Source organism: Oncorhynchus clarkii, chromosome 15 (genome assembly GCF_045791955.1).
Source record: "Oncorhynchus clarkii lewisi isolate Uvic-CL-2024 chromosome 15, UVic_Ocla_1.0, whole genome shotgun sequence".
NCBI classification, from domain to species: domain Eukaryota; kingdom Metazoa; phylum Chordata; class Actinopteri; order Salmoniformes; family Salmonidae; genus Oncorhynchus; species Oncorhynchus clarkii.
In genome coordinates this window covers 30,688,266-30,701,832 of record NC_092161.1, presented here as the reverse complement: position 1 = coordinate 30,701,832, position 13,567 = coordinate 30,688,266, and the positions used below count along the sequence as shown (strand labels likewise).

At 41.2% G+C, this 13,567-nt stretch overlaps 1 protein-coding gene across 1 annotated transcript in view; it reads right to left on the bottom strand.

The window, feature by feature from the left end:
* Positions 1-13,567, bottom strand: part of LOC139367198 (plexin domain containing 2b) — a 179,285-nt gene that overhangs the window by 59,026 nt on the left and 106,692 nt on the right. Inside the window, exons 3-4 of the mRNA XM_071105364.1 lie at positions 5,987-6,133; positions 4,032-4,101 (exon numbers count right to left, since the gene is read on the bottom strand). Coding sequence (XP_070961465.1) covers positions 4,032-4,101; positions 5,987-6,133 — 217 coding nt within the window. The remainder of the gene's footprint in view (positions 1-4,031; positions 4,102-5,986; positions 6,134-13,567) is intronic.

Below are 13,567 nucleotides of genomic sequence, written 5' to 3'. Positions count from 1 at the left end.
TCCTCCTTCCTACACCTCCCATTCCTCCTTCCTTCACCTCCCTAGTGCTGTTGGAACATTTACTAACACACTCGCCTCTTTTGTAACGTGTCTGACTTGCTCTGGTCCATTACACAAACAAACACACCCCACACCCACAGATACAGAAAGCAGGAAGCGTTGTCATAATTGTATTATTTTCTTCTTAATATTCATACTGTCATATTACTCCTATTTCACATGTACTGTATATCAATGGGTTATTATATCACTCCTATTTCACATGTACTGTATATCAATGGGTTATTATATCACTCCTATTTCACATGTACTGTATATCAATGGGTTATTATATCACTCCTATTTCACATGTACTGTATATCAATGGGTTATTATATCACTCCTATTTCACATGTATATCAATGGGTTATTATATCACTCCTATTTCACATGTACTGTATATCAATGGGTTATTATATCACTCCTATTTCACATGTATATCAATGGGTTATTATATCACTCCTATTTCACATGTACTGTATATCAATGGGTTATTATATCACTCCTATTTCACATGTACTGTATATCAATGGGTTATTATATCACTCCTATTTCACATGTATATCAATGGGTTATTATATCACTCCTATTTCACATGTACAGTATATCAATGGGTTATTATATCACTCCTATTTCACATGTATATTAATGGGTTATTATATCACTCCTATTTCACATGTATATCAATGGGTTATTATATCACTCCTATTTCACATGTATATCAATGGGTTATTATATCACTCCTATTTCACATGTACTGTATATCAATGGGTTATTATATCACTCCTATTTCACATGTACTGTATATCAATGGGTTATTATATCACTCCTATTTCACATGTATATCAATGGGTTATTATATCACTCCTATTTCACATGTATATTAATGGGTTATTATATCACTCCTATTTCACATGTACTGTATATCAATGGGTTATTATATCACTCCTATTTCACATGTATATCAATGGGTTATTATATCACTCCTATTTCACATGTATATCAATGGGTTATTATATCACTCCTATTTCACATGTACTGTATATCAATGGGTTATTATATCACTCCTATTTCACATGTAATGTATATCAATGGGTTATTATATCACTCCTATTTCACATGTATATTAATGGGTTATTATATCACTCCTATTTCACATGTACTGTATATCAATGGGTTATTATATCACTCCTATTTCACATGTACTGTATATCAATGGGTTATTGTATCACTCCTATTTCACATGTACTGTATATCAATGGGTTATTATATCACTCCTATTTCACATGTATATCAATGGGTTATTATATCACTCCTATTTCACATGTATATCAATGGGTTATTATATCACTCCTATTTCACATGTATATCAATGGGTTATTATATCACTCCTATTTCACATGTATATCAATGGGTTATTATATCACTCCTATTTCACATGTATATCAATGGGTTATTATATCACTCCTATTTCACATGTACTGTATATCAATGGGTTATTATATCACTCCTATTTCACATGTATATCAATGGGTTATTATATCACTCCTATTTCACATGTATATCAATGGGTTATTATATCACTCCTATTTCACATGTATATCAATGGGTTATTATATCACTCCTATTTCACATGTATATCAATGGGTTATTATATCACTCCTATTTCACATGTATATCAATGGGTTATTATATCACTCCTATTTCACATGTATATCAATGGATTATTATATCACTCCTATTTCACATGTACTGTATATCAATGGGTTATTATATCACTCCTATTTCACATGTATATCAATGGGTTATTATATCACTCCTATTTCACATGTATATCAATGGGTTATTATATCACTCCTATTTCACATGTATATCAATGGGTTATTATATCACTCCTATTTCACATGTATATCAATGGGTTATTATATCACTCCTATTTCACATGTATATCAATGGGTTATTATATCACTCCTATTTCACATGTATATCAATGGGTTATTATATCACTCCTATTTCACATGGATATCAATGGATTATTATTCCAGCACTTGGCAGTGCAGGTCCTTTTCCAAATCCATATTCTGGTCTGGTTCTCTCTCCAACACAATCTGCATCCCAAATGGCACCCTATTCCCTATACAGTGCACTCCGTTTGACCAGAGCCCTGATCTAAAGTAGTGCACTATGTAGGGAATAGGGAGCCACTTGGGACGTATTCCAGGACCGGCTGGTATTGCTGAGTGTTGGGTACTGGGGGTGGTGGTGGTTTTCTCCAGGTCTAGCAGACTGGCCACTGGTGCTGAGTGTTGTAAGTGGTTTTGTACCATTCTAACTGGCTGCCTGGAAGACTTGTGCTGAGGGCTGTTAGTGGTTTTGTACTGCGGTCTGTGCCAGATGAGAGTTTTCAAAGCTCAATTTGTTTGGCTGGCCTGGCAGTCGACAGACTGTGACGAGACGAGATAAATAACCTTCTGTTTGACCCTTTACACTTCTCAGCATTCAGATATCAATCACACACACACACACACACACACACACACACACACACACACACACACACACACACACACACACACACACACACACACACACACACACACACACACACACACACACACACACACACAGGTACAAACAAACAGAATCAAAAACACAAGCACACACACGCGAGAGAGAACATGTACACACATGCATGCACCCACGCACACACACACACACACTAAATGCTTCTGTACACCAGCAATGATTTCTCTAACCTCATTACAAACTCTTCTAAACCCTGGAGCAATAAAGCAATGGCTGTATAATTAAGCAATGAGGCCAGGGGGGGTGCGGTATATGGCCAATATAACACAGCTAAGGGCTGTTCTTAAGTAAAACGCAATGTGGAGTGGATACAGACCTTAGCCGTGGTATATTGGTTATATACCACAAACCCTGAGGTGCCTTATTGCTATTATAAACTGGTTACCAAGGTCTGATATACCACGGCTTTCAAGCAATCATCATTCAGGGCTCGAGCCACCCATTTTATAATATGCCATGTAGAATTGCAATGATAATTCAGACTGCTACCAAATAAAAGTCAAGCACATGTATATCAATGGGTTATTATATCACTCCTTCATACTCATCGCCAAACCCACTGGCTACAGGTTATCTACAAGTCTCTGCTAGGTAAAGCCCTGCCTTATCTCAGCTCACTGTACACCATAGCAGCACCCACTCGTAGCACGCGCTCCAGCAGGTATATCTCACTGGTCACCCCCAAAGCCAATTCTTCCTTTGGTCGCCTTTCCTTCCAGTTCTCTGCTGCCAATGACTGGGACGAACTACAAACATCTCTGAAGCTGGAGACTCATATCACCCTCACTAGCTTTAAGCAGCAGCTGTCAGAGCAGCTCACAGATCACTGCACCTGTAAATAGCCCATCTGTAAACAGCCCATCTATCTACCTACCTCATCCCCATACTGTATTTATTTATTTATCTTGCTCCTTTGCACCCCAGTATCTCTACTTGCACATTCATCTTCTGCACATCTACCATTCCAGTGTGTAATTGCTATATTGTAATTACTTCACCACCATGGCCTATTTATTGCCTATTACTCCCTTATTGCCTATTACTCCCTTATTGCCTATTACTCCCTTATTGCCTATTACACCCGTATCTTACCTCATTTGCGCTCACTGTATATATTATTTTTTTCTACTGTATTATTGACTATGTTTTGTTTATTCCATGTGTAACTCTGTGTTGTTGCATGTGTCGAATTGCTACGCTTTATCTTGGCCAGGTCGCAGTTGCAAATGAGAACTTGTTCTCAACTAGCCTACCTGGTTAAATAAAGGTGAAATAACATTTTAATAAATAAATAAACAAACACGCGCGCACGCATGCACCGACACACACCATTTCACTTTTGCTGGCATTCATTCGATCTCCCTCAATCACGACAACATTAACTCAGGAAGAGGTTGTTCACTTACCACCAGTTGCCACGGTGAGATCACGCAGGAAATGTCCATAAAAGGGGAAATCGAAGGATAGATTGACTCTCTGTACGAAGGGGGAAAAAAAACACAAGACCCGGGTCAGAAAGAGAGCTCCAAAAAGACGTAAGATAAGACTGAAAAAGACATTAGGATAAAACTTCAGTCTCAGACAGAGAAAGAACATTCTTCTGCTCAACCTTTCTCAGTTCTTAGGGTAGCTGACTATTCATTTTACCACAAGCCACGTTATGATTTGTTTTTAAGCAAATATACATCTCCCAGGATAAAATACAATGCTGTGGTTATGAAAACAAAACATTTCTGAGTTCATACATTTATTTAAAAACAATTTTTTACACACCCTTCCTAGAGCTTGAACATAAAAGAACATGCATTTTCCAATGAGCTCACAGAGTGAAACGCAATGTGCACACTCATTTATGTGCAAAACAAGATTAGTACCAAAATGTTCCCGACCAATTACTGAAAAATGAGTTCGATAACAAGTTTTAAAAAACTTAATGAGCTGACTACAGTATATTTATATTATATTTATATATTTCTATTGATTCACTACTTTTGTCCAGGGCCCATAGGACTGTATATAGGGAATAGGGTGGATAACTCCATGGTAAACATGGCAACATAATCCAGGATTAGGCCAGGGGGACTAATGCTGCGGCCAACCACAGTCAATTACCATGACTAAACACAGTCGTTCAACAGCTTAGCTCCTACGCTTTATTTTGATGAATTTGCTTGTTTTACGATTCCATTGGCTGATTATGTTCTGTGGGTATTCCAACACACTGGGGCTGGCACAACGCGGTGCCAGAAATCAACACTGCTAACAGTGAGACTTCCTTCTCCTCCTTCTAAGACACGTTGTTAAACACGGAAGTCACATTTCTGGGCCACTAGTCTCCTTATGGTAATCTCGGGGGTGGTGTCCCAAACGGCATCCTATCCTATATAGTGCGCTACTCAGGTCAAAGAGCACTACTTGGGAAATAGTGTGCAAAGGGATGCATCCTCTGCGTATGCCCTGCTCAGCGAAGGTCCTTGTCAGTTTGGCTGAATGGGGTTTGGTACAGCTGGCTGGGCTGGCTGGCACTACTATCCCCAGGTCAAATGGCTTGTGTGTGATGTCGCGGTCAGTGTGGTCTGTTTCTCTCCCTCTCTTCTTCTCTCCTGCTTCAATGACCATTCACTTTGGGTATTCATGTCCAGCATCCAACATATTGATTCTCTGGACACAGTCTAAGCGTACGTCGCAAATTACGCCCTTTTCCCTATGTAGTGCATTACTTTTGACCAGGGCCCAGAGGTCAAAAGTAGTGCACTATGTAGGGAATAGGGTGCCATTTGGGACATACGCTGAGAAAACTTCCCAATACCACTTGCTCGGTTCATTCACTATGGAAGAATAAGGAAAGCTGCACTCTCCATAACCCTCTCCAATTAAAAGGGAAGCCTTGCCCCAGTTTGTATGGCTTAATCCATTATCCAGTGACTGAAGGGGAGAATACACAATGCACCACTCCATTTTGTGTCTTTACTCATTGTGGACGGGACATTGTTTCATTGTTTACCCCCATCCTCCCTCCTTCCCTCCTCCCTCCTTCATGCCACCCTGTTCTCTGTCTCCTGACTGTACAAGGACCTGATACAAAGCCCAAAGCAGAGGTAGTGAATTTTTCCCTAGTTGCAGATCTAGGATCAGCTTCCCCTCCCCCAATCCTAACCTTAACCATTAGTTGGCTCAAGATCACTGACCCAAGATCATTGTCTACAGAAACTTCACCCTACTGCTGCAGGGTGCAGCTCCCGCTGCAGAGCCTGTCCAGTTGAAAGTCATTATGAGTCTATTTTATATAAAATCATCCCAAGTCATTCCAGGTATCTCCATTTTTCCACATAATCAGAATCTGAGAGGAAGGTTGTCTTACCGCAGCTTGCCTGTGAGTGTTGGACAAAATGCCATGGATCTTCACCTTCTCCTTGTCCATCTGGTCAACGTTTACCCACAAGTCCTTGCTGATGGGGTCCGTGGGGCCGTAGGTCTTTGATGTGTAGTAGTTGTGATCTGTGTCCTCCTATTGGACACAAAACAAAAACACTGGTTAGTTCCACTTTATTTGGAGTGTCCCGTTACAGACAGCCTATAGATGTTCCTATATTGGAACGAAACAAAAGCATTGATTCAATAAGTGACCATTTGTCGATATTAATATACTAAGACAAGAGCTGTGGTTCGTAGCTTGAGATTTATGAAAGGCCATCAAAACGTTGTTAGGCAGGGAGTGATATTATTGAATGAGGGTGGATGTAACCCTGTGCTCCGAATGATTTACTAAAATAGAGCCTCTGCTCCTTCATGTGCATTGAGTCAGCTTTACGTGGGACGTTTTCTAGCCAGACAGAAACATCTCTCTGTCTCTCGAGATAAATAATCCCTTGGCTTCAAAATGAACTGCAAAAGCATGGAAGACTATTCTGAAATGATAACAGTTACAGTTAAATATGTGACTACCATTCATAGTAATTGAGTTAAACCTATATACCTGTTTTGATATCCATTGTATAATATACTTGTAAAATGTTGATGACAGGTGTTATGAAAACAGTGTACGTGTGTGATGACATATGATTTGAGTACACACACAAAGACAACAAGTGTAGACCTCACCGTGAAATGCTTACTTACAAGCCCTTAACCAACAGTGCAGTTCAAGAAGAGTTTATGTACCAAATAAATTAAAGTAAAAAATAAATGTTCAGCAGTTTTATGGATTGGGGGTTAAGGAGCTGTTAAGGAGCCTTTTGGTCCTAGACTTGGAGCGCTGGTACCACTTGCCGTGCGGCAGCATAGAAAGCATTGGCGTATCCAAGATGGCGTATACATATATGAAGAAAAATATATACACATGGGACAAGACAAACAGATCCTACGCCATATATATATATATATATATATATATATATATATATATATATATATATATATATATATACTTTTTTTTAAAATCTCAATTTCCATCGGACTGAACATACTCTCCTGCAACCCGCCTCACCCAATGTGGTACGGTCCTGCTATTTTTTACACTTTAGAACCGGAACCCGCATCAGAAGCTAGCCGGCTAACTAGCTACTAGCTAGCAGTCAGTTAGCCATTGCTAGCGGTCATCACCGTTAACTCGGACAACAGCCAGCCTCAGCCCGGTCAATTGTAGCCAGTCTGCACTGCTTGATATCAACCCAGAGCAAGCATATTGGACTGCTTTTTCTCTACCACATCTCTGGATTCCTATCGCAAGCTCTGAACCTTTACACCAGGTCATCGCAGCTAGCTAGCTGCTATCCGAGTGGCTACGCCTGGCTAACTTCTCTGTCCCGAAGCAAGCACTAGTTAGCCTGGAGCTAGCCTCGAGCTAGGCCCATCTCCCGTCTAGCTGAAGAGGTCCATCAGCCAATTCTTAAATTCTCAAATAGCCCCCATGATATGCAACTTTTCAGGGAAGTCAGGAACCAATATAATCAGTCAGTTAGGAAAGCTAAGGCTAGCTTTTGCAAACAGACATTTGCATCCTGTAGCACTAATTCCAAAAAGTTTTGGGACACTGTAAAGTCCTTGGAGAATAAGATCACCTCCTCCCAGCTGCCCACTGCACTGTGGATAGGAAACATTGTCACCACCAATAAATCTACGATCATTTCAATAAGCATTTTTCTACGGCTGGCCATGCTTTCCACCTGGCTACCCCTACCCTGGCCAACATCTCAGAACCCCCTTCAGCAACTTTCCCAAGCCCCCCCCCCCCCCCCCCCCCCCGCTCTCCTTCACCCAAATCCAGACAGCTGATGTTCTGGAAGAGCTGCAAAATCTGGACCCCTACAAATCAGATGGGCTAAACAATCTGGACCCTCTCTTTCTAAAATTATCCTCAGAAATTGTTGCAACCCCTATTGTTGAAACCCCAAGCCTGTTCAACCTCTCTTTCATGTTGTCTGAAATCTCCAAAGTTTGGAAAGCTGCCGTGGTCATCCCCCTCTTCAAAGGGGGAGACACTCTAGACACAAACTGTTATAGACCTGTATCCATCCTGCCCTGCCTTTCTGAAGTCTTCGAAAGCCAAGTTAACAAACAGATCACCGAACATTTCGAGTCCCACTGTACCTTCTCCACGATGCAATCTGGTTTCCGAGCTAGTCAGGGGTCCACCTCAGCGAAGCTCAAAGTCCTAAATGATATCATAACCGCCATCGATAAAAGACAGTACTGTGCAGCCGTCTTCATCGACTTGGACAAGGCTTTCGACTCTGTCAATCACCGCATTCTTATCGACAGACTCAATAGCCTTGGCTTCTCAAATGACTGCCTCGCCTGGTTCACCAACTACTTCTCAGATAGAGTTCAACGTGTCAAATCGGAGGGCCTGTTGTCCAGACCTCTGGCAGTCTCTATGGGGGTGCCACAGGGTTCAATTCTCGTGCTGACTATTTTCTCTGTATATATCAATGATGTCGCTCTTGCTGCTGGTGATTCTCTGGTCCACCTTAAATTAAATCTAAATCTTCCTATTTCGCAACAAATCCTCCTTCACTCATGCTGACAAACATACCCTCGTAAAACTATTCTACCGATCCTTGACTTTGGCGATGTCATTTACAAATTAGCCTCCAACACTCTACTCAGCAAACTAGATGTAGTCTATGTAGTCTATGCAGTCTACCACAGTGCCATCCGTTTTGTCACCAAAGCCCCATATTCTACCCACCACTGCGACCTGTATGCTCTCGTTGGCTGGCCCTCACTACATATTCGTCGCCAAACCCACTGGCTCCAGGTCATCTATAAGTCTATGCTGGGTAAAAACCTATCTCAGCTCACTGGTCACCATGGCAACACCCACCCATAGCACACGCTCCAGCAGGTATATTTCACTGATCACCCCCAAAGCCAACACTTCCTTTGGCCTCCTTTCCTTCCAGTTCTCTGCTGCCAATGACACGGAACGGATTGCAAAAATCACTGAAGCTGGAGTCTTATATCTCCCTCTCTAACTTTAAGCATCAGCTGTCAGAGCAGCTTACAGATCACTGTACCTGTACACAGCCAATCTGTAAATAGCACACCCAACTACCTCATCCCCATATTGTTACTTATCATCTTCCTCCCCAGTATCTCTACTTGCACATCATCATCTGCACATCTATCACTCCAGTGTTAATGCTAAATTGTAATTATTTTGCCTCCATGGCCAATTTATTGCCTTACTCTTGTACATTTGCACACACTATACATAGATTTTCTATTGTGTTATTGACTGTACGTTTGTTTATGTGTAACTCTGTGTTGTTGTTTTTGTCGCACTGCTTTGCTTTACCTTGGCCAAGTCACAGTTGTAAATGAGAACTTGTTCTCAACTGGCCTACCTGATTAAATAAAGGTGAAATAAAAATAAAATACATTTAAAAAACACCCTATGACTTGGGTGACTGGAGTCTCTGACAATTTTATGGGCTTTCCTCTGACACCGCTTATTATTTGGTCCTGGATGGCAGGAAGCTTGGCCCCAGTGATGTACTACCCTCTGTATCGCCTACGGTCAAATGCCGAGCAGTTGGCATGCCAGGCGGTGATGCAACCTGTCAGGATGCTCTCGATGGTGTAGCTGTAGAACTTTTTGAGGATCTGGGGACCCAATCCAAATCTTTTCAGTCTCCTGAGGGGGAAAAGGTTTTGTTGTGCCCTCTTCTTTTCCTCTGTCTTTTCTTCACACAAATTAAGTTATTTTTGGTCATAAGCAATGGTAGCAGCAATATTATGTACAAAATAAGTTTAAAAATAAGTTACAAACAACACAAAAAAACCTAACAAATAGCACAGTTGGTTAGGAACATGTAAAACGTCAGTCATCAGGCACAATCTTATCAGTACTGTAGGCTTATGCATGCTTCTTCATTCTTCTTCATGTGTTCCATTTGGGCCCAGTCAGCATCTGAAGTGGTCATAATGGCTGCTAATCAAATTAAGAAAGCCAGAAAGCATGACATCCTGCGCTCGTAAAAGCCTGGCTTATAGGCTAATGGAGTGCAAAAGTCATGTTTTTAGCAGACACATTCATGAGGGCTTTTACGAGCAATGTGGACGCCACACGACTGGTTTTACTGTTTCCTGTATGGAGTAAGCCGAACGCCCTGAGCTGCACCCCTATCTCTGCCTGCGTCCCAAATGGCACCTATTATCTACATAGGGCAATACTTTTGACGAGGGCCCATAGGGCTCTGGTTAAAAGTAGTGCATTATATATGGGACTGGGTGCCATTTGGGACAACAACTAACAGCTGGTAGAATGTTTTTTTAATGGGACATCTTCTCTCTGATCTGGGCATCTTGTAACGCACTAATACAAATAGGAGTGTTAAACCTGATTCAAGACATGTATAATATGGTACATCTGAAGCAAATGTATAAAAAATAAAGTATGAGACTCAAAATTGAGCTCAGGTGCATCCTGTTTCCATTGATCATCCAGTTTCTACAACTTTATTAGAATCCACCCGTGGTAACTTCAATTGATTGGACATGATATGGAAAGGCACATACCTGTCTATATAAGGACCCACAGTTGAAAGTGCATGGCGCTGGAGAACAAGGCTGATGTTTTACGTATTTCTAACAATTTTTTATTTTTTTTTGCATTGTTTGTAACTTATTTTGTACATAATGTTGCTGCTGCCGTCTCTTATGACCGAAAATAACTTCTGGACATCAGAACTGTGATTACTCACCACGAACTGGCAGAATCCTTTTTTCCCTTTAGTGAGTCTGAAGAGCCCGACGTGAATGATATACCGCTTTCCCGGGAACAGGCCCAGATCCCCGTCATTTGCGTGAAGAGAAGGCAGAGAATTAAGGGCCAAAGGGCTGGCTGCCTTCTGAGAATTCATAGGCGATCGAATAAATCCCCACTCCCTTCCATTCTGCTAGCAAACGTGCAATCTTTGGAAAATAAACTAGATGACCTAAGCGGAAGATTAAACTACCAACGGGACATTCAAAACTGGAATATCTTATGCTTCATGGAGTTGTGGCTGAACGACGACATTATCAACATACAGCTGGCTGGCTATACTCTGTATCGGCAGGATAGAACAGATATGTCTAGTAAGACAAGGGGCGAAGGACTATGTATTTTTGTAAATAACAGCTGGTGCACGATATCTAAGGAAGTCTCGAGGTTTTGCTCATCTGAGGGAGAGTATCTCATGATAAGCTGTAGATCACACGATCTACAGTGCCTTGCGAAAGTATTCGGCCCCCTTGAACTTTGCGACCTTTTGCCACATTTCAGGCTTCAAACATAAAGATATAAAACTTTATTTTTTTTGTGAAGAATCAACAACAAGTGGGACACAATCATGAAGTGGAACGACATTTATTGGATATTTCAAACTTTTTTAACAAATCAAAAACTGAAAAATTGAGCATCCAAAATTATTCAGCCCCTTTACTTTCAGTGCAGCAAACTCTCTCCAGAAGTTCAGTGAGGATCTCTGAATGATCCAATGTTGACCTAAATGACTAATGATGATAAATACAACCCACCTGTGTGTAATCAAGTCTCCGTATAAATGCACCTGCACTGTGATAGTCTCAGAGGTCCGTTAAAAGCGCAGAGAGCATCATGAAGAACAAGGAACAAACCAGGCAGGTCCGAGATACTGTTGTGAAGAAGTTTAAAGCCGGATTTGGATACAAAAAGATTTCCAAGCTTTAAACATCCCAAGGAGCACTGTGCAAGCGATAATATTGAAATGGAAGGAGTATCAGACCACTGCAAATCTACCAAGACCTGGCCGTCCCTCTAAACTTTCAGCTCATACAAGGAGAAGACTGATCAGAGATGCAGCCAAGAGGCCCATGATCACTCTGGATGAACTGCAGAGATCTACAGCTGAGGTGGGAGACTCTGTCCATAGGACAACAATCAGTCGTATATTGCACAAATCTGGCCTTTATGGAAGAGTGGCAAGAAGAAAGCCATTTCTTAAAGATATCCATAAAAAGTGTCGTTTAAAGTTTGCCACAAGCCACCTGGGAGACACACCAAACATGTGGAAGAAGGTGCTCTGGTCAGATGAAACCAAAATTAAACTTTTTGGCAACAATGCAAAACGTTATGTTTGGCGTAAAAGCAACAGAGCTCATCACCCTGAACACACCATCCCCACTGTCAAACATGGTGGTGGCAGCATCATGGTTTGGGCCTGCTTTTCTTCAGCAGGGACAGGGAAGATGGTTAAAATTGATGGGAAGATGGATGGAGCCAAATACAGGACCATTCTGGAAGAAAACCTGATGGAGTCTGCAAAAGACCTGAGACTGGGACGGAGATTTGTCTTCCAACAAGACAATGATCCAAAACATAAAGCAAAATCTACAATGGAATGGTTCAAAAATAAACATATCCAGGTGTTAGAATGGCCAAGTCAAAGTCCAGACCTGAATCCAATCGAGAATCTGTGGAAAGAACTGAAAACTGCTGTTCACAAATGCTCTCCATCCAACTCACTGAGCTCGAGCTGTTTTGCAAGGAGGAATGGGGAAAAATTCAGTCTCTCAATGTGCAAAACTGATAGAGACATACCCCAAGCGACTTACAGCTGTAATCGCAGCAAAAGGTGGCGCTACAAAGTATTAACTTAAGGGGGCTGAATAATTTTGCACGCCCAATTTTTCAGTTTTTGATTTGTTAAAAAAGTTTGAAATATCCAATAAATGTCGTTCCACTTCATGATTGTGTCCCACTTGTTGTTGATTCTTCACAAAAAAATACAGTTTTATATCTTTATGTTCGAAGCCTGAAATGTGGCAAAAGGTCGCAAAGTTCAAGGGGGCTGAATACTTTCGCAAGGCACTGTACCTAGAGAGTTTTCATCTGTATTTTTCGTAGCTGTCTACAGTGGGGAGAACAAGTATTTGATAACCTGCAAAATCAACAGTGTTTCCTACTCACAAAGCATGTAGAGGTCTGTCATTTTTATTATAGGTACACTTCAACTGTGAGAGACGGAATCTAAAACAAAAATCCAGAAAATCACATTGTATGATTTTTAAGTAATTAATTTGTATTTTATTGCATAACATAAGTATTTGATAGATCAGAAAAGCAGAACTTAATATTTGGTACAGAAAGCTTTGTTTGCAATTACAGAGATCATACGTTTCCTGTAGTTCTTGACCAGGTTTGCACACACTGCAGCAGGGATTTTGGCCCACTCCTCCATACAGACCTCCTCCAGATCCTTCAGGTTTCGGGGCTGTCGCTGGGCAATACGGACTTTCAGCTCCCTCCAAATATTTTCTATTGGGTTCATGTCTGGAGACTGGCTAGGCCACTCCAGGACCTTGAGATGCTTCTTACGGAGCCACTCCTTAGTTGCCCTGGCTGTGTGTTTCGGGTCGTTGTCATGCTGGAAGACCCAGCCACGACCCATCTTCAATGCTCTTACTGAGGGAAGGA